Consider the following 26,558-nt stretch of genomic DNA (forward strand, 5'->3'; position numbering starts at 1 on the left):
CCAGCCCTTCCGCTTCCTCCGTCGCGGCCACGCACGGGGCGCCACCGGAAGCCGCTCTGCACCGGCGGGAGGACTGGCACTCGATGGTCGGGGAGGTGGCGGAAGCGGAAGGCAGCTGGGGGCACTTCCGGGGCGCCGACGTGGAGGGCCGGGGCGGTGGCGGGGCCGGGGGCCGGGGCGGAGGGCCATGCTGACCAAGTTCGAGACTAAGTCGGCCCGGGTGAAAGGTAACGGTGGGACCGGGCTCGGGTTGTGCTGGGAGCCCCTGGGGACCCGGGGAGGCCGTGCCGGGAGCTCCCGCCCGCGCCCGGGGTCCCTCGGGGGGGGGGGGGACACGGCTCCCCCGGGGCTGCTCCGGGCCTCTGGGCTCCCAGGTGCGCGGAGGCCTCGCCGTCACGTCTCTCCGTGCCTCGGCAGGGCTCAGCTTTCACCCCAAGCGGCCGTGGATCCTCACCAGCCTGCACAATGGCGTCATCCAGCTGTGGGATTATCGGATGTGCACCCTCATCGACAAATTCGATGAGCACGACGGTCAGTGTGCCGGGGGGAGGCGTTGGGACCTGCTTGTGGAGGAAGTCTGGGGTGCGAGAGGAGGAAGGGAGGCTCTGCTGAAGCCTTGCTGAGGCTCCTGCCTGTGTGACTTCAGATCCTCTCTCTATTCCAACCTGTGTTTCTTTGTGGCCGGTTTGCTGGCCCCGAACTTTGCTCGCACGTGCACAAAGCGGGGTAGTAGTTTTGCTTCTGGTGTGGAAACGGACCTGTAAAAACAGATCCGAAGGGCCTGGATGTTTTGTGGTGGGTTGCTGCAGGCATCTTGACGGAGGGGAGCGGGTTTGGGAATGGGATCTCAGGCTGTTAGGTGACACTCTATCGTTGCTTTGAAGCTCCTAGCAAGAGGAGCGAGGAGGAATGCAAACTGTAGTGGTACAAGCTGTCAGCCGTCTTGCTGTGTCCAACCTGCTCTTCTTATTTGTAGGACCCGTTCGAGGTATTGATTTCCACAAACAGCAGCCTCTGTTTGTTTCTGGAGGTGATGATTACAAAATAAAGGTAAAATTTTACCCCTTTAGCTCTTGTTCTCTAAAAGGCATCGTCCAGGGAAGGGAACGTGCAAAGAAACCGGTTAAAAGATGCGAAAGAGTGTGGGTGGGTGGGAAACAGTGTTTGGGAATTGCGATTCTCCTGTTGCAGAGGCATTAGAGTTAACTGCAGCGAGTTGAAGTCTCTTTGTAGTAGCTTGCATTAGAAACACGTTTTAAAATGGAAGGGAGAGGCTTGTAGGTGAACTGAAATGTGAGAATGCGCACAGAAAATTTAGCAGGCGGTGGCACGTACCGTCGTTGTTCTGCTTCTGTGTTGTGCAGGTCTGGAATTACAAGTTGCGCCGTTGCCTCTTCACTCTGCTCGGGCACTTGGATTATATTCGCACTACCTTCTTCCACCACGTAAGCTCCTCTGGTACTTGCCCCAGTGATGGGTGCCCGCTCCCTTTGTGCGTGAAAGGGAATCTGTCTTTTGCTTCCCTGGATGGGAATCTTTGCTAAAGAAATCATGCTGGACTTGCTGGTATAAGGGCGCTCCAGATACGGTGGCCTTCTGTAGAGGTGTAAGAGGTATAAATTCTGCCTCTGAGATCTTAAATAAGATTTAAAAAGGGTCATTCCTGGGGGCAGTTGGGAAATACTGTGCGGGGAGGGAATGTCTGGGGTGTGTGTTGTTTCATATACAGAATACTTTGTCTTTTTAGGAATATCCCTGGATCTTGAGTGCTTCTGATGATCAGACCATTCGGGTTTGGAACTGGCAGTCCAGAACTTGTGTTTGGTAAAATCAATGGTTGCTTTAAAAAATAACTGCACGGTTTTAGGGCGAGCTGTCTTCATCTGTTGTTTTCAAGTGGAAGCTGTGCTTAATTGAAGGAGTAGAACCGGCAGAGAGAGCTGATCAGTTATGAATATTTCTGTCAGTCTTGTCTTTTGCTTGTTTATTCTGATACCCCTAGACTTGTATTCATAAATCCGCAAGATGTTTGGTTGAAAATTATTTGAGGTTAAAATAATACGTGTCAGTGCTGAAGCCTGTGACGTTATTGATATTGGAAAGTCGACCCTTGAATGCTCTCCGTAAGAACAGACACGCTCAGTGTTCAGTCATGCTAACTCTTGAAGAGTAGCGTTTAGCAATCCTGTATTCCTCATCATCCTTCCCACGACTGAGCTTATTGTTCCTGGTGCAAATTGGAATGTGTATTAATGCATCTTATGTTTAAATGGTATTTTCTGTCCTTTTTGTTGTAGCGTGCTGACAGGACACAACCACTATGTGATGTGTGCCCAGTTTCACCCCTCTGAGGACCTGGTAGTGTCAGCCAGCTTGGATCAGACTGTGCGCGTTTGGGATATTTCTGGTGAGCTGCCCAGATCAAGGGGGTACCCAGTGGCAAAGCCCACTTCAAAACTGCAATTGCTGAAAGCCAAGTGAGGCAGGAAAGAGGGGTTCGGATCTGAGAGCGGGAAGAGTAGCCTGTTGACTGCAGGAGCCTCGGGCGGAAAATTCTCTATTGACAGGACCCCATTCCCCTCAGTTTCCATGAAGTCGTAGGGTGTTGGCTGGAAGGGACCTCTGGGTGTCATCTAGTTCACCCTTTCGCTTGAAGCGAGTCTTCTGCGACAAGTGGATGAGGTGAGCTGTAGCTTTGTGCAGCCAAAAAAACCTCTAAAGACGGAGATTCTGCAACCTAATCTCCCAGTCTGATTTTATAGCCCATATAGGCAACGAGTATTGCTGTCAGAAGGGACGTGGTGTTGTCAGCTGATCAGATGTGCCGGCCTTGTAGGAGGATTTTAGAAAGTTCTGGATCACCTTTATCCCCTTGAAAAACTCTTGGAGGCAGCAATAAGTCATTCGTTCCGAGGGAAAGATAAAAAGGCCTCTGTCTGGATTGCAGAAAGGGTAGGGTTTTGGATTTTTGGGGTTGGTGGTTTTTTTCGGTAGCCTAGTTGTGGGTGGTGGAAGTTAATATTATTAAGAATTCTTTCAACTTTTTCAGTCTGCTTGACTGTTTCATAAAATGAAGCGTGGCCTAAAGATCAGAGCAGGAGTTGCAAGTCAAAACTCCGAAGTGCTTTGCTGATATCTTAGCTGTTTGTTAGTTATACCGAGGCCACAAGGTGACTTAATGGAATGAAATATGATCCCTCAATGAAAAGCTAGAAATAAAATATTACGTGGAGATAAGGGACTGGTGGGAGGCAGGCGGGGGCAGTACTGGTGGTGTTACAACATAAACTATTCTGTAGACAGACTTCATCCGACCTGCCGCTCTCGCCATTGCAGTTTTGGTTGGGCACACTGCGTTATTTGTAGTACACGCTCAGACATGGCCAGCTGTGTCAACAGTAGGGGCTGGGGACAGGATATCCTGGTTATTTAAAACCTGTCCCCCTCTCTGTACTGCCAGCATGGGGAGTTTAACAACTATTCTGCCAGTAAGCTTTGCTGCTGCGTTCTCCCGCAAACACTCTCTCTCAGCAGAGTTCCAGCTGCCAAATTGGTTTGGAGATGGTACAGACCTTTTTTTCTGAGCTGATATGTGATGAGGGGTTTTAGAGACATGCTGAATTATTGACTCAGCTGTCGCTCCAGTCAGACACGACACTGCGAGAATACTAGTGTGTGGAAAAACCTACAGAGCTGAGAAACGGATTCAAAAAACAATTCCACTCTCCAATTTTTCCCCAAAATGACTTGGGTCCTCAGCAGGACTCTGTTCAGGCTCTAGCAGTCTCCTGGGAAGGGTTATTTCCCCATTTTGTCTGATGTCTGTTGTGCACATAATCCTAGTCATAGGGAACGTCGTTTGGTGTTGAGCTTTAACTCCATTTCCGAGTGCTGCTGTTAACTTGCAGCTTCTGCTGGCTTCAGTGGGAAGTTTTTTCAGCAGGTTTTGGGATTATGAGCACTGGTTCTTTGATGCCCTCAGTTAAATGAGTTTAAAGGTCACATTCCAAAATCCTCCTCCCAAAACTGTCAGCCTCAGGAGAGAGTGTGAGGGATGAGGAGCGCGACCCGAACTGGGCACCAGAATGCGAAGATGGTCCTGTTTTGAATTCCTATACAGGTAGTGCTCCTTGGTTTGAAACCTGCTGATAAAGGATCTTCAATGCAAAGCAAGTATGCTCAAGGTTAAAGGGTCTGTTTCCTGCTCCTGAGAGAGACTGTGTGAATGCAGTCAGAATAAGCTTGGTTTTTTATATATATATATATATATATATATATATTAAAATGCATGAACATTTGTGTTGGATTATTCACCTGTGCTGTGGAATGGTGTCCTTGCTCATGACGCTGATATTAACTTGCAGAAACTACAAAATAATCATCTGTTTTTCTCTGTCTCTTTGCAAGTATTAACCCCCGAGGAGGGAGTTAGTGGTCTTACCCTGATCAGAGTGCTTTTGTGTGTGCTCTGACATCACACACCAACTCCTGTTTAACCTTACTCATGGTTGGCAAATGTCGACGTCTGATGCTTGGCAGGAAACTTCCTTGTTCTGTCAGAGCTCTTCTTAGTCAATCTGGATGACCAGCTTAAGTGAGGATCACCTGAGGGTTTGGGCTGGCGATGTTGAGAAGCCCTGGGACTGGGAGGACCTGAGCTGAGGGTCCCCAGATAGCGTCTGTAGACCTAGACTGCCTCTCCCTGAGCACCCTCGGTGGGTGTATGTTGATGGCTGGCGAAACCTTCGGTACAACTTCAGCCTCCACTGCACTTTTCTGATTGCCCACTGAGTGTGGATGGATTACAGGGACAGGAGAGAACCTGAGCCCGGTAATGAAAGGGTCTACCCAAGAGCCCTCTTTAGTTTCCATTGAAGAAGAGAATAGAGCAAAAGAATTTGCAAAGGACTGTCTGTCTTCTTACTTCTCTCCTAACTTGCAACTTGTCATTCACAGTTAGCATGTTGCCCCTCTACTCTGGTTACTTTAATACCTGTTCTCCTGACTGCTCATGTGCATGTTGAGCTGAGTCTCCTTTTCAGTTTTTTTTTTTTAACAGCAGTCCTCAGAATGTCTAATATCTGCCTTTCTGCTACAAGTCCCTTTTCTGTCCCTGCTCCCTCCCCAGAGCAATGCAGGAGGCTGGTGTGTTCTGTGAGTGTCCTGCCTTTCCTCTCGATTTGTGCAGTTATGCCAGAAATTTTCCACTTGTGTCCCAGTCCTGTTTCACTGGCTTGTCAAAGGCTCAGGTATTTTCTCGTCCAAGAGTCTTGTGTTTCTTCACTCATCTTTCTTGGATTATGTATGTTTTATTCCTCCTTTCTGGGGTACTTTGTGTCAGCTTTGTAGAAGGATCTGCTCAGCCATTCAAATCCTTCACCGTTAACCGGACCGTCTGTATGTGTACCTCACTTGGTGCGCTGAGCATTTGTGCTTTGCTGTGAGACACCGCTTAACACGTTGGTTTCATTAGACTATCTTTGCCAGAGAGGTTGGGGAGGTTGAGCTGTTAATCCATGAGGAGTTTGGGAATCAGAATTGCAAATAATAATTTTTGTCTTCAGTATTCTTTGTTTTCTTCTTACACTTTCCTCTCCGTTGGCATCCATACCAGTGCAATTCTGCTTTTATCCTAGACAGTTTTTTCTTATCCTTGATAAATTTCATGGTAGCATCCTTGGGCCGAGTACTTTTAAATAGAAAAGCATGTTTTCCAAGTTTTGTTTTAGAGTGTTATATGTACAGTCTTTTCCCTGCGCGCTGTTGGAGGAGAAGCTTTTTTCGACTCTCAGTTTCCCTACTGTGTTCCGTTGGGTTTTGATGAAGGCTTGGGGATAAAGGTCTGTTTTAACTGGGATGACTTAGTTTTCTTCAGAAGCGGGAACAGGCTTTATTTCATATAGCTTTAGCTCCTGAAAATATTTTGTGCCTAGGCAGATTGTCCAAATCCATAACCAAGTGGCATGGGTGAAAGTCCCCTGAAAGGTGCAAGCTCAGATTAGCAAAGGGGTGAGAGGGGGAGAAATCGGAATGTGTCAGTCCTTTGCTGAGGTGCCGCTGTCTGCGTCCCAGTGAGCTGAGGTGATCCTTCGTACGATTTGCTGCATTGCAGACTTTCCTTTTGGTATGTCTAATCTGAGCTTGCACTTTTGGAGGAAGTGGAAGGGAGTCCTGGATGCTTCCTACCCTCTTTCAGGTTCCCAGTTTCCACCTGAAGACATGTGTAAACAGCACAGGAGAGCGCTCAACTTGTTGTTAAATTAGAAACATGGTCTTGATAATACAATTTTTGCTTCCTCCGCCCCTGCTTCTCCTTCCTCTTTGTTCCACAAGGCCTAAGGAAGAAGAACCTGTCCCCTGGAGCTGTGGAATCGGATGTCAGGGGAATAACGGGGGTGGATTTGTTTGGGACAACAGATGCGGTTGTGAAGCACGTTCTTGAGGTACAGTGTCAATGTGTGTGTGCAGTACAGCCTTTTCAGATTTATTTAATGAAATCTCTGTGACACAGATGATCCTCTAAAAGCCCAGAAAAATAGCAGAGGAGAAAAGAGTTGAAATACCTGACTCAGCTCTGTAGAGTTATATGCTCTTGTAGATTATGGCATTACTTTTTCTGAGTTTAAAATCTGAAATCTGGAGGTGTTTGCACTGTAACCAAACAGATACGGTTTTCTCTGTAGAGCCAAAAGCTCAGTTAAATAGCAGATGTTATTACCTTGTGCTACTGGAAGCAACAGAGGAGATTATGGTAGAGACAGTCTTCTGTAACGGCTTGTTAAAGCTAGGGAGTGGTGCTGCTCTGCTGCCGAGCTTCAGCTTTGCTCTACTGGTGAAGAACGGTATCCGCAAAGCTTATTATTGCAGGCATCTACGATCTTACTGTCTGTGAGCATTCGGTCTGAGCAGCATGGTGAACAAAAATAGTGAAAGCTGTGTCTCGGCAAGCCTGTCTGCAGGCTTTGCTGCTTCGTCCTTCCTTTGCCCATTCCATTCAGTCACCAAGTTGCTTCACTTGAAGACTGTTTTCTTTTTGCCTGTAGGGCCATGATCGTGGGGTGAACTGGGCTGCCTTCCACCCTGCAATGCCACTTATTGTGTCGGGAGCTGATGATCGGCAAGTGAAGATCTGGCGGATGAACGGTAAGAGGATTCTCCAGGGGGAGCCCACAGGGAGAAGGGGGTTAAGAGTTGAAATTTATGTTTGAACATCCGTAGGCTGAACCTGGAGGTAATTTACACTTTGCAAACATGTCTGTGTGATAGAGTGGTAAATAATCCCAAGCAGCATTGGCTTTTGCAATTTGAGGAGAGCTCAATTCTCTAGCAAACACTTCTAGCTTCTTTTGATTTGCACACACTGCTGAGCAGAAGCTTGTAGGACTAGAAAAGCTTGACCCTGAAGTTTTTTTGAATATGCACCGATGGAATAAGAAAGGGAGATGATTCGAGAACCAGAAGCCCTCCATCCGGAATGGTTGTGCTTTTGTCAGCTCAGTCCAGCTAAACTACATACAATTCTTAGCACCTCTTTAGTAATCTGACTTATCTGTTTCTCTTAGGTGAGCTGTGCTAGTGGTTAGAGAGAGATCATAAAAGTAAATTGCAGAGAATGGTATAGTAACTAGTGGCCGATGCAGTTCGCTTTATAATAAAGTGCTTGATGTGCTTCTGCTATGGCAGAGCTTAACCTGTTTAAATGTTATTTTCCTCATTCTTTTCCACTTCTGGTTAGAATCGAAGGCCTGGGAGGTTGACACTTGCCGGGGGCATTACAACAACGTCTCGTGCGCTGTCTTTCACCCGCGGCAGGAACTAATCCTCAGCAATTCAGAAGACAAGAGCATCCGTGTCTGGGATATGTCTAAACGGTTAGTGCTTGTCAAGCATCTGACTCAGTCTTATGAAAGTTTTTATACATATGAAAGATCTACAGTTATTCTTAGAGAAACTGAACACTAGCAGTTCTTAAAACATCAGTGCTAGTGTTTGATAATTCATGAGTGAGAAGTCATGTTTTTCACATTCTCTGTCCCTTTGAGACTACATGTTAAGAGCAGGGCTTGTAATTGTCCGAAACCAAGCGGAAGAGGGCTGACTTGTCCAGTGATACTGCTGCTGAAAATATGTTAAATGAGAATATATTATTTGACAGAAGGCTTTGAATACGGTGTTTTGAACTCTCAGTGGACTCCTCGTGCTGAATGCTAGAGATGGTCTGTATGGCAAAGCTTAGGATCTTCATTTTGGAAACTGAAGTTTACACCAAGGTTTCCATTTTGTTTATATTCCTTATTCCTTCTGTTGCACATTTAGCACGGGTGTCCAGACCTTTCGGCGTGATCACGATCGCTTCTGGGTATTGGCTGCTCATCCCAACCTCAACCTCTTTGCTGCAGGTAAAAAAAGGACCCATTCAGTGTCTTGACAGGTTGTTGTGAAGAGAAAATGTATTCCATATAGGATTTGCTTTTCTTTAGCAGCTTTTGCAGAACACACTGACTTGCAGATGCTTTTATTAAATGTATTGTAGGGAAAAGATCCTTATTTAACTTCCTGCAGCATCTGAGAGCTGTGAGTGGAACACAGTCTCATTGTATCAGCTGCAGTTCAAAGCTAGAACAAGATAGCCTCTGCATTAACTAGCGAAATGCTCTAAGGCTAAGAAGGGATGGGACAGATCCTATGGGAACCCACGCTGGACTATAAATGCTTAAAGAAATGTGTGACAGCGAGGCAAAGTGTTTCTGGAAGAGTGTCAGATCTTAGATTTATTAGGAAACCTAAAGGAGAGTGGGCCCTTGGGAAGGAAGTGGAATCAGTTAATTCAGTCAGGCTGAGGAGTAGCAGACGTGGCTGGCAGCCGTTGGTTATGATTTTTGCTGGCTCTCTCTTGGTTTGAAGGGCTTGGTAGTGTCATCTTCATAATGAGAAAAAACCACAGGATTTAATTCACATGTTTGAATTCTCCCATGCCTTTTCTCAGGCCATGACGGTGGCATGATTGTGTTCAAACTGGAGCGTGAGAGGCCTGCTTATGCTGTGCACGGGAACATGCTGTATTATGTGAAGGACCGTTTCCTCCGCCAGCTTGATTTCAACAGTTCAAAAGATGTTGCTGTCATGCAGCTGCGAAGGTAGGAGATGGGTGCTCATCATGTTACAAGAGGTGTTGCCAGTATCCTGCATCCCTTGTTAAGTTTGTCGCTTACAGATAGGTCGTATTCTTGTATTCACATACCTCAGTTTCAGCTGACTTTTCTGTCACGTGAACTTCTTACAAAGCCTACAAGAAGTTTTTTAGGTCAATTTTTATCTGTGTATAGATACAATTTTTTTTTTTAACAAGTTTTAAGTTTGAAGTAATTTCAAACTGGAATGCCAGCTCTTTCATTTATGAAATGCTGATGTTTTTACAGTGTTTCCAAGTGGTTTTGATTCAGGAAATTCATCGAAACTGAGCTTTTCTGGTACTCGGTATATTTCAGAAAATGAAGAGCGTTTATCGGAAGGTGACTGTGGTAGAAATAATCTTAGTCCACTCTAACTTTCTCTTTTCTTCGTGACTCTTCTTCAGTGGTTCCAAGTTCCCTGTGTTCAACATGTCATACAACCCAGCTGAGAACGCTGTCCTTCTCTGCACAGTAAGTCAGTTTTGCTGCATAATGTGCTAAAGAACTTTCCGTGAGGCTGTGAATGTCGGTTCTGTGAAATCCTATCTCAAAATGGGTTTTTCCCCCTCTCTGCAGAGAGCCAGCAACTTAGAGAACAGTACTTATGACCTATACACCATTCCCAAGGATGCAGACTCCCAGAATCCGGACGGTAGGCATTTCTTATTTCACATTAATCCTTGTGAGTGTTTATTACTGTGTAGCTGTCCCCTCCTCCGCTCTCCAGCTGTGTGTGTGTGTTATATATAAAAAAGCTTCATTTCTCTAAGCCTCTCTTGTTGGACTCTTTCTCTGTGTTTCCCAGTGCCCCTGCAGCACACATCATTTGGCAGGCTTCCTGCTCACTATATCACACTACACTGACTTGAAAAATTCATGTTCATCCCAAACTTTTACTGCTACAAATATATATTTTATAATTTTGTTATTAGGAACTTTCCGTTTTCCCTTTCGACGCAGCAGGCAGCCTTCCTGGCTTGTCAACAGAGATGGATTTTAACCAGATACGTTTTGTTCTAAGAGGTTTTATACTCTGAAGAGTGGCTGTAAAAGTGACAGTGCCAGGGTGCCAGTAGTCATTCTTCCTCTCGGCAAATTCCAGATCAATTTTGTGCAATTTACAAGTCAAAACATGATTTAGGGAAAAAAAAAAAAGTTCTTTCTCCTAACTATGAATTCCATTTGGGATCTGAAACTCCAGCTGGTTCCTCCTGCCTCTGTCATCACGGCAGTAAAGATTTTGAAATGAGTGGGAGTGATGAATGAGTTAGACTGGAACCCAGCTCACTTGCTCACAGATTTATTGATTTCTGCGGGTCAAATGAAGGGAAGATTTCTTTGCTGAGTACAGTCAGCAGGTGTATTTGGAGAGAGAAAGAGAAAGGGAGCTTTTTAGTAAGTTTATATAGATTAAATGTTACTGAATATGTTTCAAATATTTAGTTTGAGATGTTCAAAGCTGACTTGTCTGGGGATGTCCAGCTTGTTACCCTTTAAATGAGGAAAGGGGTTATTCTTCTTCTAGAGAAAGGAATGTCTAGGCCTCGTGACAACCACGCACTTTTATGCTATTCTGGAAAATGCATTAAAATTCTGCTGGTTGATAAGTATCTTCTCCAACAAGCTGCTATATATGCAACCTATAGACCCAGGACTATAATGTAGGTATTTAACATGTGCCTTGGAGTTGTCATCCTCATGTCCTTCAGCTTATTTACCTGACCTACAAGGCAAGCTAAGCTTTCTTATTGCTCTTTAGCAGTCTTCTGGGTAATATATTTCAATCGTTTTCTGCCTGACCTACGGTCAGTGTTAAAGACTTAAAGCCAGTAAAAATGCCGAGTTGTGGAGATTCAGAAAAACAGGTGAAGTTGCCATCAGAAAACCCCGAGCGGAGCTGGGAATTGAATTCAGACAAGTCTTTCTTGTGTTGGGTAGTAAATGAGGGCTGAGGGGCGAGGCAGTCGGGTTTAAATCATCATTTGTTAGGATGTACATCTGCCACAAATGGCACTGTGCTTGGTGAAACAGCACTTGGTCTAGTGCGTGAGCCTCCAAAAACGCTCGTGTCGAGCAGCAGGACTGGTGAGAAAAGGGGCTGAGAACTAAAGAAAATTTTATTTTACCAAAACAGCAGCAGCTCTCTCGCTTCGCTTCTCTGTTCCCTTCTGCTGCTGCAAAAAGCCTTCTCCGCATCTGAAGCGCATCCTGCAGTACTGTTCTTTCTGTGCTGTCTGACATGCAGAGTGCTGTGTTTGTATTAGCATTTTAAAACTGGGAGAACAGCTGCGTGCTGGGGAGAGTGCAGCCTTTCTCCTCCAGCTCGTTATATCAGTTTGCAGGGGGGAGAGAGAGGGGGGCTTACATTGAAGCCGGGACCCTCGCTGCTCAGTTCGTTTGGCCAACAAGGCTCTGCTCGTTAGCTTGACAGACGGTGCTGTCGCCCAGGATGGCCCGCTTCAGAGCCAAGCAGTGGTGTTGGCGGTACAGGCAGCCACTTGTCTTGTGCCTTGGCTGGAGAGAAGGGCTGGCGCTGGCCACACTGCGATCTGAAAGGACATCGGGGGAGGAAATGAGTCTTGTGAATAGCCTCAGGTTAAACATGAACTAGTAGGAAGCAGCTACAACAGCCAAGATGGGATCAAACAAGACTGACTAATGGGTTGCCGTAAGAGCCTGCCAGAGGTTTTATTCACTGCCTGCGTTTTGCTCTCCCTAGCCCCTGAAGGGAAACGTTCCTCCGGGCTAACAGCTGTGTGGGTAGCTCGTAACCGCTTTGCAGTCCTGGATCGCATGCATTCGGTAAGGGGACAAGCTTAATAGGGTCATCTTTTTAACGGGGTGTGTTGTCATTTGGAAGCATGCAGATGGAAAGCAGGGAGATTGGGTTAACAGAATTATTGGAGATCCAAGTAGACTGGCAAAGCATTGTCAGTAGAGAGCGGGCTGCAGACGTACACGAAGAAATATAATACAGTGAAAATGTAATGAGTTGAAATATTATTTAATGTCTTTGACAGTAAATCTTAGCTCAGTTGTTGGAAGCCTGCTACAGCGGGCGAGTTCAGGAATGAAAGCTGACCAGAACAGGACTGTGAAGCCACCCAGGTCACTTTCATAGCGTGAAAGTAATGGGGAAATGGTGAAAATACAGGTTAGATTTTTAATAAAGCTCTTTGTTGTCACTTGTGGAGTGCAATAGGAGAAAGAAGGGGGAAAGACAGTCATGGAAAGTTTTCCTGGCTTGAATTTACTTGATGTGAAGGGGAAGAAAAGTCTTGCTCTTTGCCCTATGCAGGATATTGGGTTTTTTCTTTTTTCTTCTTTTTTCTTCTTTTTTTTTTCTTTTTTCTTTTTTTCTTTTTTTTTCTTTTTTTTTTTTTTCCTTAAATTCAAGGTGTTTTTTGGCTTAGTAAATTCAAGTTTATTTCATGCCTATTCTGTTACTCCCCCCTGCCTTCCCCTTCTCCACTTGCCGTTCTCCCCTCTCAACTTCCTCATTTCCTTTTTCTGTCCACACTGTGTTCTCTCTCACTTTTCCCTAATACTTACTTAGTTCATATACTCATTGTAGAGGGGGCTTGCAAACTGTATCAACCAGCTAGTAATAACAGCAGTGGGGCTGAAAAGAAAGAATACACTGTGTCTGCACCCTGGTAAACTTGTGGTTGGGTTTTCTAGCAGGGTAAAGTCCGATCCTGCTTCGAGAAAGGCTGCAGCTCTTATTTTGGCCTCTTGTCACCGAGGTTCAGCTATACAAAAATTCTGAGTTAAAATAATCCTCAATTTCTTTGTAGAATCTACCTAACTGTCCTGTGCTGTTACGTTTCCTCTCATCAAATGGCAGATCCTAATCAAAAACCTGAAGAACGAGATCACGAAGAAGGTGCAGGTGCCGAACTGTGATGAGATTTTCTATGCTGGCACAGGGAACCTGTTACTGAGAGATGCAGACTCCATCACCCTCTTTGACGTGCAGCAGAAGCGGTAAGATCCAGTCTGCCGGGAGAAGTTTTAATATTGTAATCCTGCTGGCGTGTGCCCTCTGGGGACGAGTAATAGCTATTAATGCACTCCAGAATTTAGCATCAGCTGCAGGCTGCGTCAGACTGATCCAAACCACGGCTAACAACTGTTACGAAGAGCAGAGTGTAAACATAGCCAAGGTGCAATTTATGTTGCAGGCACCGTGCCATTGATCACAGGGAGATGTGTGCCATACCCTTGTAAATCCTGTGACTGCAGAATCGGGTGCTATAAAAGTGGAGAGAAATCAAAAAACCCAAACTCAGTCAAGCTAAGCTTGCTTGATGTCTTGTCCCGTAGGTTTTATATCTGCTCAAAATGGTCTTTTGGCAGCATGTTTGTGCTGGTATACATGTTGCTAGCCACAAAGAAACAGGCAAGGAGTTGGTGCTTTTGGCCGTCTTTGTAGGCTTGAGAAGGTTCTGGATTATCTGCAGATAGATACGGTGTATGTTGATTGCTGATGTCCCAGAACTTGCCTCATTTCCTTATTTGTATGCCTTTGTCTTTCTAGTATTGTTGGGAAAGTTATAAGTAAATTAAACAATGCGAATGCTGCTCGGAAATACCTTATTTCCCTCGTTCTGTTAAATGTATCCCTAAAAACCCGTCAGAAATGTAGGTTTTGAAGTCAATTGTCACTGAAATATACTTGTTATTGCACAGATATGGAGAGAGGTTTGTTTTGCTGTACTGGACTGCAGAGACACTCAGTTCTGCCTCATGATTTTATAGCTCCAGAATGGCAAAAAGGGGCTTCAGAGCACCTGCAAATTGGGTTCAGGGTGTTGGGCACTGGTAGTTATCATATGGAGCTTGCTGCGGAGGGGTATTGTTCAACTCTCTGATGTCAGTGCTGTGCTTTCCCAGAACCCTGGCCTCGGTGAAGATCTCCAAGGTGAAATACGTCATCTGGTCGGCTGACATGTCCCATGTAGCTCTGCTGGCTAAGCATGGTAAGCGGTGGGGGGGGGGCGCAGTGTTTCACCTGGATCCTAGCGCACACTAGCTCCTTCCTTGGTTGGGAGCAGAGTCCCTGCTAGCACGGCCTGCTAGAGAAACCATTGAGTGCCATGGCTAGCAGTGGAGGGGCAGCTGAAGACGTTCACAGTGCGGGCCCTGCCACTTTGTCTCTTCAGCAAAACCTTTCGGTAAGCTTGTAAAACAGGGCACTTCTTGTACTCCTCAAAATGATCCAGCTAATCTCTTTCATAAAACAAAGGCAGATGGTGACAGTTTAGTTGTGGTTGCCATCATCTCCTTAGTGTCTGACACTGAATATAGTTCCTGTTGCTGGGACGATGGAAGAGAGAAGCCATAATTCAGAGGCAGATGTTTAACAGTAGAGGGTTCCCTAGCCTTACTTCTTTTGGCTTTCCTCCCCAGCCATCATGATCTGCAACAGAAAGCTGGAATCACTGTGTAACATCCATGAAAACATCCGTGTCAAGAGCGGCGCCTGGGATGAAAGTGGTGTTTTCATCTATACCACCAGCAATCACATCAAATACGCTGTCACCACAGGGTGAGTCTGGGAGTTGTGCACTGCGTCCTTGAACTGGCAGGCCTCCTGCAGACTACCATGGGGTTCTTTTTGGGAGACACCAAAACTGGTGCTTGTGAAACGACACTTCTATTACAGCATGGACATACCTAAAGACAGCTAGAGCTAAATACTCATGTTTGGTTGCTTACCCTGTGCACTGGTATTTTATCGCTGGGCTGGATGGCTGCACTGTTCATCTGACTGGGGCTTGCTTTTATAACGCAAGCTAAAATAACATACAGAGTGTTGAGCCTTCTTTGAGATAGGGAATGTAGTCATACTGATAGGTTGCGTTGGCATGCATGTCACGCGTGTGCTGTGTGTTGGCACAGGGATCATGGAATTATCCGCACCCTGGACCTGCCTATCTACGTTACCCGCGTGAAGGGGAACAACGTGTACTGCCTGGACAGAGAGTGCCGCCCCAGGGTCCTCACCATTGATCCCACAGAATTCAAATTCAAGCTGGCATTGATCAACAGAAAGTATGATGAGGTGAGGAGACATGAGAAACCCTGCGCTCTTCCTTGACCTATACCGGAGGGTAAAGGGAAGTTGTTGACAGCTTCAGTGCCTGGGCCTTTTCCTTGCAGGTGCTGCACATGGTGAGGAATGCTAAGCTTGTGGGCCAGTCCATCATTGCCTACCTGCAGAAAAAGGGCTACCCAGAGGTGGCCCTGCACTTTGTCAAGGACGAGAAGACCCGTTTCAGCCTGGCGCTGGAGTGTGGCAACATCGAGGTGAGGTGGGCAGGTGGTGCTGTGAGAAAGGCACGTCCTTTGGGGCATTGCATGCAAACCTTACTTTTTGCTGCGAGGAGGAGGAGTATTGGGAAGAAGAAGTATTAGTTGAGAGTGATGGAGTTGAAGATGACAGCAGCCTTTCGAAGGTGCAGGCCTTCAGCTGCGGGCATGATTTGGTGCAGTGAGCCTTGTAATCCTGTGCTTTCCATCACGGGCATTATCAACAGAAGCCCGCAGAGAAAACTGCTTTCTGCAAAGCCTTTGTAACCACATTAATTCTCTTGTTAGATTGCTCTGGAAGCAGCCAAAGCTCTGGATGACAAGAATTGCTGGGAGAAACTGGGAGAAGTGGCGTTGCTGCAGGGAAATCACCAGATTGTGGAGATGTGCTACCAGCGCACCAAGAACTTCGATAGGCTCTCCTTCCTCTATCTCATCACTGGCAATCTGGAGAAGCTTCGGAAGATGATGAAGATAGGTGAGTGCCGGGGTGATGGCAAAGAGGAATGAGATAAGAGGGTCTGAGTATCATTCCCACAGGGAATGAGCAGCATCACAGTGGAGGCCAAGAACAGCAAAGCTATTGTGACTTTTTTTTTCTTTTGGTTTAGCTGAGATCCGTAAAGATATGAGTGGCCACTACCAGAATGCCTTGTATCTAGGAGACGTGGCAGAGAGAGTGAGGATCCTGAAGAACTGTGGGCAAAGTGAGTAATACCAGACTAACATATGTCCCTGTGGGCTGGAGAGAAGCTGGAGAGGTTGTTGGGATGAACAGTAATTTTTGGAGGCAGATCAGCATAATCCCTTACCTGAGAAACTGAATCAGATGAGCAGAAAGTAACCCAAGAGCTCAAATATCATCCAGGAGACCTGAATCAACTGTAGAGCGTATTCAAATGGTCAGTCGTGGCCTGCACATTCTAGTTCTGAATCCAGTGACACCCCTAAAGGCGTGATTCTACACCTTGGTATGCTGCTAATCCTTCCTTTGTGACAGTGTGGCCATGCGTGCTGGTGTGAGAAGTTTTCTTTCTCTAGGCAATGAAGAACACGCACTCATGTTAGTTATATCTCATTTCAGAGTCCCTGGCCTATCTCACGGCTGCAACTCATGGCCTGGATGAGGAAGCTGAAAGCCTGAAGGAAACATTTGATCCTGAAAAGGAAACGGTTAGCAAACTGACTAATGCTTCCTACTTCATTAGAAGAGCTCTAGAGTTTGGGAAGAAGATGACAGTGGGATCTGGTGTTAGTGTGACTGGCTAGGCACCTCCTTTCTGGGAGGGAGGAACCATCTCCATCCCAATCACCGCTTACCAGGCCTGAGAGTGTCTGTGCCGCTTGGAGGCGGGTGGATCAAAGAATGGGATTTTTCTTATGTGGCCTTTGACTGTTTTCTGCTCCTCTCTGCTCAGATTCCAGACATTGATCACAATGCAAAGCTGCTGCAGCCTCCTGCTCCTGTCATGCCTCTGGATACCAACTGGCCATTGCTGACTGTCTCCAAGGGGTTCTTCGAAGGAACAATTGCTAGCAAAGGTATTGCTTTGTACTTGGAAAGTCGCATTAAGTTGGGATATGCAGAATGGAGGTATTTGTCTCCGGGGCTCCTGAACTGTTGCTGTTAACCTCAGATTTGTTGTGTGTTACTAGCAGAGGTTGGAATCCAGCTTGGCATTTACACCATCTTTGGCAAATCTCTCAAATTTTTGGCCTTTTTGCACAAGGTGGGACTTGAGAATTGGTGGGGAGGGTGCTGGCCTAACGTAATTCTTTGCTTAACACCTGACCCGCTCAGAGATGAATAAATGAAGGATCCTACCCTTTTTGTAGGCAAAGGGGGTGCCTTGGCTGCCGATATTGATATCGACACTGTTGGCACCGAAGGCTGGGGAGAAGATGCAGAGTTGCAGCTGGATGAAGGTGTGTGAATCCAAGAGTTTTTCTTGCAGAAGTGTAAGTGTGTGCCTGTGTAAGAGCTCTGACTATTTCCCCCCTGCCCCCTCCATGCAGATGGCTTTGTGGATGCTGGAGAGGGCTTTGGAGAGGAAGGTCTAGGTAAAGGACAGGAAGAAGGAGGTGGATGGGAAGTCGAAGAAGATTTGGATCTTCCCCCTGAACTGGTAGGAGGCTTCCGGGAGGCTTCTGAAGCAGCCCACTTGTAGTTACTTGGGAAGGCAGTGACAGCTTGTGATGGTGCTGGTGGGGGAAATGTGTTCTGGGCTTCTTCAGAGACTTGGTCACCACAGCTATGGCCAGCTCTGATTTCATCTGGGTGCTGGAAACTTCCACACTGATTACTGCTCTGTGTCCCCCCACAGGATGTTCCTCCTGGTCCAGCAGGAGCAGCAGAAGATGGATTCTTTGTGCCACCCACCAAGGGCACCAGCCCAGCTCAGGTAGTGGCACAAGTCTTTGATTGTCTTTCTCAGAAACTTTCTGCTTTGGCGCTTCTTTTTCCGGGGTCGGTCCTTCTTGTTAACACTCACCTGTGGGCACAGCATAGGAACTTTGGTAAGGGGAGTTAGGGGTGATGAGGGTGGGTAAGACAAATGCGTGCATATACACAATTCCTCTTGTATATGTTTCCCTTCCATTCTTGCAGGTGTGGTGTAACAATTCTCAGCTTCCTGTTGACCACGTTCTGGCAGGCTCCTTTGAGACAGCAATGAGAGTAAGTTTGCCCTGGAGTTTCTAGGGAAAAGGGCATGCCCTTGTCCCCGTGTCTTTTTGTCTCTGGTCTTCTTTTTGCGTCCTTTTGTGAATCATTTAGCGCATTGTTTTCTCTGGGTATAAAATAAGAGGCCCTGTGAGCCTGACTGATGTCTGTGCGGCCTTTGTACAGCCCTGGACAACTTTTTCTCAGCAGATCAATGTGTCTCTTTCAGCTCCTCCATGACCAGGTAGGAGTAACAAACTTTGGACCCTACAAGCAGCTGTTCCTGCAGACCTATGCCCGTGGCCGTACGACCTACCAAGCCCTGCCATGTCTCCCTACCATGTATGGATACCCACATCGCAACTGGTAAGCAATCGGGCTAGCTCCTTTTCTGTGCTCTTTCCCTTGTGCCATATGCCTCCCACCTCCTTGACAGTTGTAGCCAGAAACATCTCCTCCTCCTGTTGTGAAGGGAGGAGCCTTCCTGTTTGCTGGATATAAATAGGGAGCATTCTGTCTTTAGTGGGATTTTTCTGCTGCCTGCTGTTAGATGTGAAGATGTTAGAGAACTGCTTTCATTTTCTTTAGAGACTAAAACCAGGGTAAGGCAGCTGGGACGCTGTGTTTTCTAGCACTGATGCTCTGCCTCTGACAAAGCTGGTCTGAGGCATCTAGAGAACCACAGGTGTGTTTTTACAGTGGTGCCTGGAAGCCGCTGTAGAAAAATGAGCCAGACTTCCCAGCCTGCGCTAACGCAGAGAGCTGGGCATTGTGGGTGGCAGAATTATGGAAGCACAGATGTCTTTTGTGCTAAGCTAATGGCAAAAAAACCCAGCGTGGCCCTTGGTCAAAACATTTCTGACAAGTTGCAGTTGAGCTGACAATGTGTGTGTTCTTGTTGGCCTCTGCAGTGGTTCTGTTTGTACCCCCACCCCCTCTTTGGTGCCCCCAGGAAAGAAGCCGGCTTGAAGAATGCCCTCCCTGCCGTTGGACTGAAACTCAACGACCTGATCCAGCGCCTGCAGCTGTGCTACCAGCTCACTACGGCTGGCAAGTTTGAGGAGGCCGTGGAGAAGTTCCGCTCCATTTTGCTCAGCGTGCCCTTGCTGGTGGTGGACAACAAGCAGGAGATTGCTGAGGTGAGTGGCAGACTCTTCTGTCCGTTGTCTGCACGCCCGTGGTGCAGGAGGCCGAATCCTGACTGTCTCCCTCTCTGAAAGGCCCAGCAGCTGATAGCCATTTGCCGGGAGTATATTGTAGGACTCTCGATGGAGATTGAACGGAAGAAGCTGCCCAAAGAGACCCTGGAGCAGCAGAAGCGAATCTGCGAGGTACAGAAACTGAATTTCCTCACCATGAGGGAGATGAGGGGGAAGTAGCCTTTGGGTTTAAAAAGGCATTGGGAATCCTGAATTCTGCCATTTCCTCCTTTAAAGTAGATGTGGCAGTGATTTCCTGGGAGGGGTTTCTTGCAGCGTTTTCAGGGCATCCAGTTTTTCGCGTGGTTGGTAGTGATTGTATCCCTACTTTCCCTCCTTCTCCCTAATGCAGATGGCTGCCTATTTCACCCACTCCAACCTGCAGCCCGTCCACATGATCTTGGTGCTGCGTACTGCTCTCAACCTCTTTTTCAAACTCAAAAACTTCAAGACAGCTGCTACTTTTGCCCGTCGGCTGCTGGAGCTGGGTCCGAAGCCTGAGGTGGCCCAGCAGGTATGTCTGTGAGGTGCACGGGCAGAAATATCTGCTGCGGCAGACCCTGTTTGGACTGCTTCCTAGCTGCCCCTCTGGTCAATGTGGTTGCTTTTTGCAGACTCGCAAGATCTTGTCAGCGTGTGAGAAGAATCCCACTGACACCTACCAGCTCAACTATGACATGCACAACCCCTTTGACATCTGTGCCGCCTCTTACCGACCCATTTATCGTGGCAAACCCGTGGAGAAGTGTCCGCTCAGTGGAGCCTGCTACTGCCCCGAGTTCCATGGGCAGATCTGCCGCGTCACTACAGTAAGGGAGTCTCGACTGTCTGTTACCACCTGCTCCTAGCCCGTGATGTTTCCCTTGAGAATCCCCTTCAGCAGCTCTCCCCACGCTCCCCCTAAACTGACTTGGCGTGGGTTGTGGGTCAAGTTGGATGTCGGAGGACTTGGCATGTGAGGTGGAACAGTTTGGGAACCGTGAAATACTGTGTAGTTTAAATGCTACCTTTGGGGACTGACATTGCAGTGATCGGCAGCGTGCGTTCTCGAGAACCGTCTAGGTTCTAGTTGGGCTGTTGAGTCGCTTTTAAGCATTGATCATCTCCCTTTTATTCCTCAGGTGACGGAGATCGGCAAAGATGTCATCGGGCTGCGCATCAGCCCGCTCCAGTTCCGCTAGGGCGTGCCTGTCCCGGGGAGGTGTGAGATTGGAGGGAAATGGTCCCGTTTCACAGCACAGCGTGGAAACTTTCACCTCCCACCATTCCAGCTTCTAGTCTAGTCTCTTTACCGTAGCCGTGCCTGTGCTGTGTCTTACCTGCTCTTCCCCACCCAGGAATGCTGTAGTGAGACTCTTAGCTGCTTCCAAGTAGTGGCAACTTGCGCTTCTGTTTCCAGATCCAGCTGATGCGAAGTTTCTATGTACCATTGTCTCAAGGCAAATCTTTCCCAGAGCGTAAAGGGTGGCTCTTGCTGGGCCCTGGTTACCACACAGTGCACTCGGTAGAAGCTGCTTGAGAGGCAGCAACTGCCCTTTACGTCCTTTAATGTTGGGCTCCTGAAAGAAGAGCTCGAAGACCCTGCTGCAGCTTGGGCAGCAGGAAGAGCCGAGCCTGCCTCTCGCGGGAATGCGGCACTGTCTGGAACCCCGGGCCAGCGCAGAGCCTGTCCCTGCTCAGGGGCGGCTCTGCTCCCCTCGGAAGTGGCAAGAGAGCCGCTCAGCATCCAAGTGCTAGTGTTGACTTTTTGTTTTGTTGTGCTAGCAACGTTTCTCAAAATAATCAGCTTCTCTCATGAATAAAGTAAATTGACCATCTTGATCTTCCTGTTTTGTAGCTCAGTTGGTCTTACGGAGATGGAAGAGAGATTAGCTTTTGTTTCCTCTTTTCACCTTCTCCCCCCCCGCCTTTTGCACTCTTAAGCTACCAGACTTGGAGGGTTTTGAAGTTTCCAGAAAATGGAGGCTGTAGTCCTGAAATAATTTATCGTGCCAGTAGGGGCTGCTTCCGCTAATTATTAGTGAGTAATTGCTGTTGCTAGTGCTCAAATTATCCTTACTGGTAATGCTTCTGTCTTTGCCTTTACCTTGTGTAGTTGTACCCTTTAGTATTACTGTGCCTTTCCCCGTGGTACTTAACAGGCCGGAGGATTTCCAAAGCCAGGCGGATCGTAGTTTCTGGCGGTGACAAGGAGGAGAACATGCATGTTCTCGCATCAGCGGAGAAGCAGAGGGTAGGGCCTAGAGATCCTGCTCCCTCTGTGCCTGGACTACTTTCCTAGCGCTTCCTCCTCACTCACGATGCTGAAATAAAACCATGCCTTCCACTAGGATTTTAAACCTTTTATTTTGTACATAAAAATGAAGAATGGGGATGGCCCGTCTTAAGGGCACTGCTTCCAGCTTTGCATCGGTCTTGTTCGAGGAATGTTCACAGTGGCGGGGGAGACGCAGCAGCCAGGGCTAGGGGCGAGGGGCCTTAACAACCAGGGTATCGTGGCAGGCCACCGCAATGCCCCCGATAAGGTTCAGGAACTCCTGGAAGTCTAGCTGCCCGTCACTATTCAAATCGAGTTTCTTCATCATCCTGTCCACGACACCTGGGTCCTTCTGATTCTGCAAAAGACCAAAGAGATGGGAATCGATGTCTGCCTCGAGGCAGACGTGCCCCTTGCCGAACCCCCCCCCCCCCTGCCCCAGGTATGGAACTGCAGCTGCCGAGTTCATCACCAGTGGAGAGGGATTGGCAGAGGGAGGCAGAATTCAGTCAGGCCAGCTCTCGTCAGGCCACGCTCTGGCTTCTGGTGGGAGCCAGCTCTTCCCCTTGCCCACCCCACGGCGCTCGTGGGGGTGGAGGCTTTAGTTGCTGTCCTACGGGCTGAAGCGCACGCTACGGGAGACTTTCTTGGCCCGGATTTTGCTTACCTTCGTGAAGGCAGCCAGCTCAGTGTTCATGAAGGCCAGGAACTCCCTCTTGGAGAGCGTGCAGTTGTCCCCTTCGCGCCCTGCGTACCGCTGGAAGACGGCCAGCAGGGACTCGATGCAGCGTTCCGTCTCGGTGGGCTGCAGGAGCAAGGGCAAGTTCAGGCCAGCGTTGCGGGGAGCTCTGGGCTTGCTGAAGAGCAACCTGACCCTATTTCTGGAGGAAGGCTGGGCTGAGGGGGGCCTCCTGCGATTGCTTTCCTGGAGGAGTCTCCTATGCCCAACCTGTCCAGCTGCATTTTTCTTTGGTATCAGTTTCTCTGATGCCTTGGCACAGCACTGCGGTGGGGGAAGGACCCAGAGTACTGGGGAGTGGTTCATGGAAAATCCCCTGGGGACATGTCAGTTCCCATCGGAGGCGTGTCCCGGACTGGGAAGAGCTTGCGTTGCAACCACAGCGACGTGCTAGTTTTTTCCATGCTCTCCAGCACGGCTTGGCTGGAGTTGCTTTTTTGGAAAGATAAGCCTGCCTCCCCCCTTTCCATCCCCCTGCCCTGTCTGGACGGAGGAGAAATTCTGAGTCATAAGAGAAAAATGCGAGCAGAGTTGGCTCCCCAGACTACTGCCCCTGGGCAGGGATGGAGCTGGCCTGGCCTATGGGCTTCTCCAGCGGGGATAGACAGGGCAAGGTGAGGGAGGTGGGGGGGATGTGGGGCTCTTTCCCCTCCCCGTGGCTCCAGTCTTTGGGGAAGGGCAGTGCAGGGAGGAGTCCGCCCTTCCCTGCCTAACCTCAGCGTCCTGGGGCCTCCCTGCCACATCCTGCCCTGCCTGAGGCTCAGTTCAGCCTTTTTTGGTTAACGTGAGAGGAGCTGAGTTGCTTCTACCGTCAGCCGCAGGTCCTTGGCTCTGGGTCCTCTGCACCCTCCCCCCCCCCCCCCAGTGCTGGGGGGGGGACGGGACGGGACGGTGGAGGCAGAGCTGCAGCCACGAGTCCGGTGATGGGCATCGGAAGCATCGGTGGGAAAAAGGAGGAGAGGGGAGGGAAGGGGGTGGGGGGGAACAACACAAATGCCACCCCCTGGTCCCCCACAAATGCAGGGACCCTCTGCCCTCCCTCTCTAGCTCTGCACCCTCTTCCCGCGCCAGGCCCCATCCCCGGCAGAGATTCAGCTCAGCCCTTGGCACCGTCTGCTCTTTCCCGTGCCAAAGCGCGTCTCGCCTTCAGCTCTGGGGCCACTTGCGGGAAACGCTCCTCTGCCATCGCCCTCCTGCCCTTACGGAGCCGGCTCTCCCTCCCCGTCCCGGGGTCCTGGCTCACTCACCATGGCTGGGGTGCGAGGAGGGGGCTCGGTCCTCGGCACGGCCGCGGTGCAATGTGGCAAAGCAGGAGCCGGGGCGGTTATGAGCTTCACCCTACAGCCAGCGCCCTTCCTGGTGCAGCCAGCGCCCAGCCCTGACTCAGCCCCCTGGGCTGCGTTGGGCAATCGTCAGCTCTAACGGCAGATCTGGACGCCTGCAGTCCCCAGCTCAGGCTCAGGAATGTGCGGGGCCCCTCCTCTAGGTTCTCTGTCCCTTTCCTTCCTGAGTTTTATTCCTTACAGTTATTTACACTCACATTTTCTCCTTCTTAACTGTTTTTGTCCCTCGGTCCTTTGCCACTCCGTCCCTTTATGGCTCCCTTCATTTCTTCCCCAGGGTCAGGGCTAAGCCCCCCCCAGGGCTGCCTCGCTGCTACCTGGAGCATCCTCAGTGTTTCCTCTTGCTACTGCGAGATTTGGGCTTCCCCAGCTTTGCTAATGAGGCCGGCAAAGGCAGATCAGGCACAGGAGAGCAGGCAGCGTTCCCCTGCCGACACAGCTGGGGCTGCCCACCCTTGGGGGCCATCTGCTGCCTGTCCCCTTCAACCTTGACCTGTCCCACCTGCTGAGCTTTGCTGATAACACCTTGGAACCTTCTCATGTTGTAAAAGGGGGGGGAAGGCAGCCCCGTGGGGTTGGGGGTGCTGCGCTGGGAGCTGGCTGCAGCCAGGATTTGTCCCCGGCGGTGCTGGTCTGAGCTCCCTGCCGGAGCTGGCCACCCTCGTGCTGCTGCGGAGCGAGAGGCCCTGGAGGGTTGAAAACAGGGAGACATGGAGGTGGAGGAGGGACGGGAGGCACCCAAAAGGCACCCAGAAAAGCAAGTGACCTGCTCAAAGAGCTCAGAGCAGGGAGGGTGGGGGCTGCGGGGCTTGTGCTGCTCAGAAACCAGCCCATGGGGCTGTGATGTCCAGCTGCTCCCCATCCATCGGGAGCCAGGGAAGCTGCTCGGACACGTCGTGTTTACCCATGTTTGCACAGCCGTCCCGTGGTTACGGCACCCGTCTCCACGCCTTTGCGACCGGCGCTGACGTAGAATCGCCCGCCCAGGGCCGGATTTCCCTGTGACTCCCAGGCCGGGGCGGTGCCGTGTTTCCCCAAAAGCTTCAGGGGGAACCTGGAGCGGAGAGGTCGGGGTAACGCGGGCTGCCCCCACGGTGCGGGAGTCAGGATGTGCGCTGGGATCTGGGACAGCTTCCAGGGACGGGGCTCTTCGGGAAATCCTGCTGGAGACTGTGACTCAGCCTAGAGCAGGAGAAAGGGAAGCAGCAAATCGGGGGGACAACTGTCCCCACTATATTTTCCCTTCTTGCCCCAGTTTCCTGCCCCCAAACTCTCCTTTTTTTCTCTTGTATTTGGGAAAAAGTACTCCCTCCCCCGCTTCAACCCCTCCCAAACTGGAAACAGTTCAGTCCATGTAAATCAAAAGGATTTTCCAAACCCGGGAGCTGAGGGCAGGAAACCTGCTGCTCTTCCCCTTGGATTTTGCACTTCCACCTGCATTTTGCAAACTCCTCTTTGTGCTCCCTTAACAATAAAATCTGAGCTGCTCAGAGGGGCAAGTGTTATTTCCCCCTTTGCAAGAGCAAATCCCAGAGGGGGTTGTGGCCCGGCCCCGTCCTGCCTGCAGTGGGGGATTTCAGGAGGTTTCCGTTTCTTCCTGCTGCTGCGTGTGTTTGCAGTCAAGGCTTCGGCCCTGTTTGCAGACGGACCATCTGCGCTGCCGTATGCTTGTCACCAAGACGTGCGACCGTCACGTGCACGAAGGGGGCATCGCTGAGAGCATCGCCCCGTGCCTCCGCCTGCCCCTGGCTGGGACAGACCCTTCTGAGTCCCTCTGGCACCAGGTTCAAAACAGCACAGGATGGTGGCAGTGGCTCGATGAGCGAGAAGCCCTGGCTGCTGCCCCCTGAGGCTGCATCAGGCTATGGTGGACCTGAGGTGCCCTCGTTCCTCCTGGCTGGCCCCGTTACCAGCCAGAGGGCTCTGGTTGCATTTAAGAGCAAGACACAGATGGTGCTGGGGTTGTCCTCGCTTCTCCCTCTGTCTTCTCGCAACATTGCAGCCCCATCTGCTGCTGAGGGAATTGGTTCTCTCTTGCTCAAGGGAAAGAAAAGTGAATAAAATCTGGTTTTCTCCAGGGAGGGTCATGGGGGTCTCCATCTCCAGCCTCGTGCACCATGTGTGAGATCCGGTGCATTTTCCATGCCGTGCTGCTGCCTCTCTCCTGCCCAAGGATCCAGGAGTGCTCCCAGGTACGGGGCAGCCCAGGGGAAAAGGCAGACAGAGGCACGCGGCCAGGAAAATGTGTGTCCGGATGGCTCTTAACCAGCAGTGGCTTTGCACAGGCACATCCGCATGTCCCCACGCGGGTGTCAGATCACAGCAGGTGCGGGCTGCGATGGGAGCCCCTGAAATCGTGCAGCTCAGTAGTGAAGGCCAGAGTTTTAGATGTATGTGGGCTCCTAGGCATGTAGTAGGGGGGATTTGGTGGGATTTTCAGCAGCCCCTGTCTGGATTAAGTGCCTGGGATTAGGAGGAATGTGTGACCTGAACTGGGACACCCTCCCATCAGGCTGAGGCCCTTGTAGAAATTAGATGCAAGGATGAAGGATGGCAGCAGTCAGTGCAGTCATCAACTATTTATTCTGATTTTTCATGCAATACATCAGTGTGAAGAAGAAAGAGACCCCCCCCACCTGCCACCATTACCCTGCGGTAACCACAGCATAACTCAGCTGCTTCAAAGCCTCCGTGAGGCTGGAGCTGGGATTCTGCTCAGCTGTTAGGGGAGCAGAAAGGTGTAACCAAAACCACTGAGTTTACAAAAGTGGTTTTTTCCCAGCCTTGAGGATTTTCAGGCCCCAGAATGAGTATGATTGAGCTACTGGGATTTTTAGGGTTTTTTTGCATTGCAGAGCAGAAGCTGACAG

General features: G+C 49.4%; 2 protein-coding genes across 2 annotated transcripts; one reads left to right on the plus strand and one right to left on the minus strand.

Moving 5' to 3' along the window:
* The first annotated feature begins 162 nt into the window (after positions 1-162).
* On the plus strand, positions 163-21,681 carry COPA (coat protein complex I subunit alpha). Its single transcript, XM_076360192.1, has 33 exons — positions 163-227; positions 418-531; positions 977-1,050; positions 1,365-1,445; positions 1,748-1,824; positions 2,298-2,407; positions 6,334-6,443; positions 7,044-7,143; positions 7,736-7,871; positions 8,317-8,399; positions 8,987-9,137; positions 9,578-9,644; positions 9,750-9,825; positions 11,893-11,975; positions 13,021-13,160; positions 14,070-14,155; positions 14,586-14,724; positions 15,078-15,240; positions 15,339-15,485; positions 15,777-15,966; positions 16,100-16,195; positions 16,573-16,661; positions 16,907-17,030; positions 17,325-17,414; positions 17,505-17,614; positions 17,813-17,890; positions 18,097-18,165; positions 18,380-18,516; positions 19,103-19,289; positions 19,371-19,481; positions 19,702-19,863; positions 19,964-20,158; positions 20,471-21,681. The coding sequence occupies exons 1-33, from the start codon at positions 188-190 to the stop codon at positions 20,528-20,530; spliced, it is 3,675 nt and encodes a 1,224-aa protein (XP_076216307.1). The 5' UTR covers positions 163-187; the 3' UTR covers positions 20,531-21,681.
* Positions 21,677-23,709, minus strand: S100A11 (S100 calcium binding protein A11). Its single transcript, XM_076360193.1, has 3 exons — positions 23,593-23,709; positions 22,274-22,411; positions 21,677-21,964 (listed from the first exon to the last, which is right to left on the minus strand). Exons 1-3 carry the CDS (start codon positions 23,593-23,595, stop codon positions 21,812-21,814), a joined length of 294 nt encoding a protein of 97 aa, XP_076216308.1. The 5' UTR covers positions 23,596-23,709; the 3' UTR covers positions 21,677-21,811.
* Positions 23,710-26,558: the final 2,849 nt, after the last annotated feature.

Source organism: Aptenodytes patagonicus, chromosome 26, assembly GCF_965638725.1.
Source record: "Aptenodytes patagonicus chromosome 26, bAptPat1.pri.cur, whole genome shotgun sequence".
Lineage (NCBI taxonomy): Eukaryota > Metazoa > Chordata > Aves > Sphenisciformes > Spheniscidae > Aptenodytes > Aptenodytes patagonicus.

Coding starts and splice junctions, on each gene's coding strand:
- COPA (XM_076360192.1), top strand. CDS start 188: ATGCTGACCAAGTTCGAGACTAAGTCGGCCCGGGTGAAAG. Junction 13,161..14,069: donor TTTGACGTGCAGCAGAAGCG/GTAAGATCCAGT, acceptor GTGCTTTCCCAG/AACCCTGGCCTCGGTGAAGA. Junction 19,864..19,963: donor AGCCTGAGGTGGCCCAGCAG/GTATGTCTGTGA, acceptor TGCTTTTTGCAG/ACTCGCAAGATCTTGTCAGC.
- S100A11 (XM_076360193.1), bottom strand. Junction 21,965..22,273: donor AGCTGGCTGCCTTCACGAAG/GTAAGCAAAATC, acceptor GGTCTTTTGCAG/AATCAGAAGGACCCAGGTGT.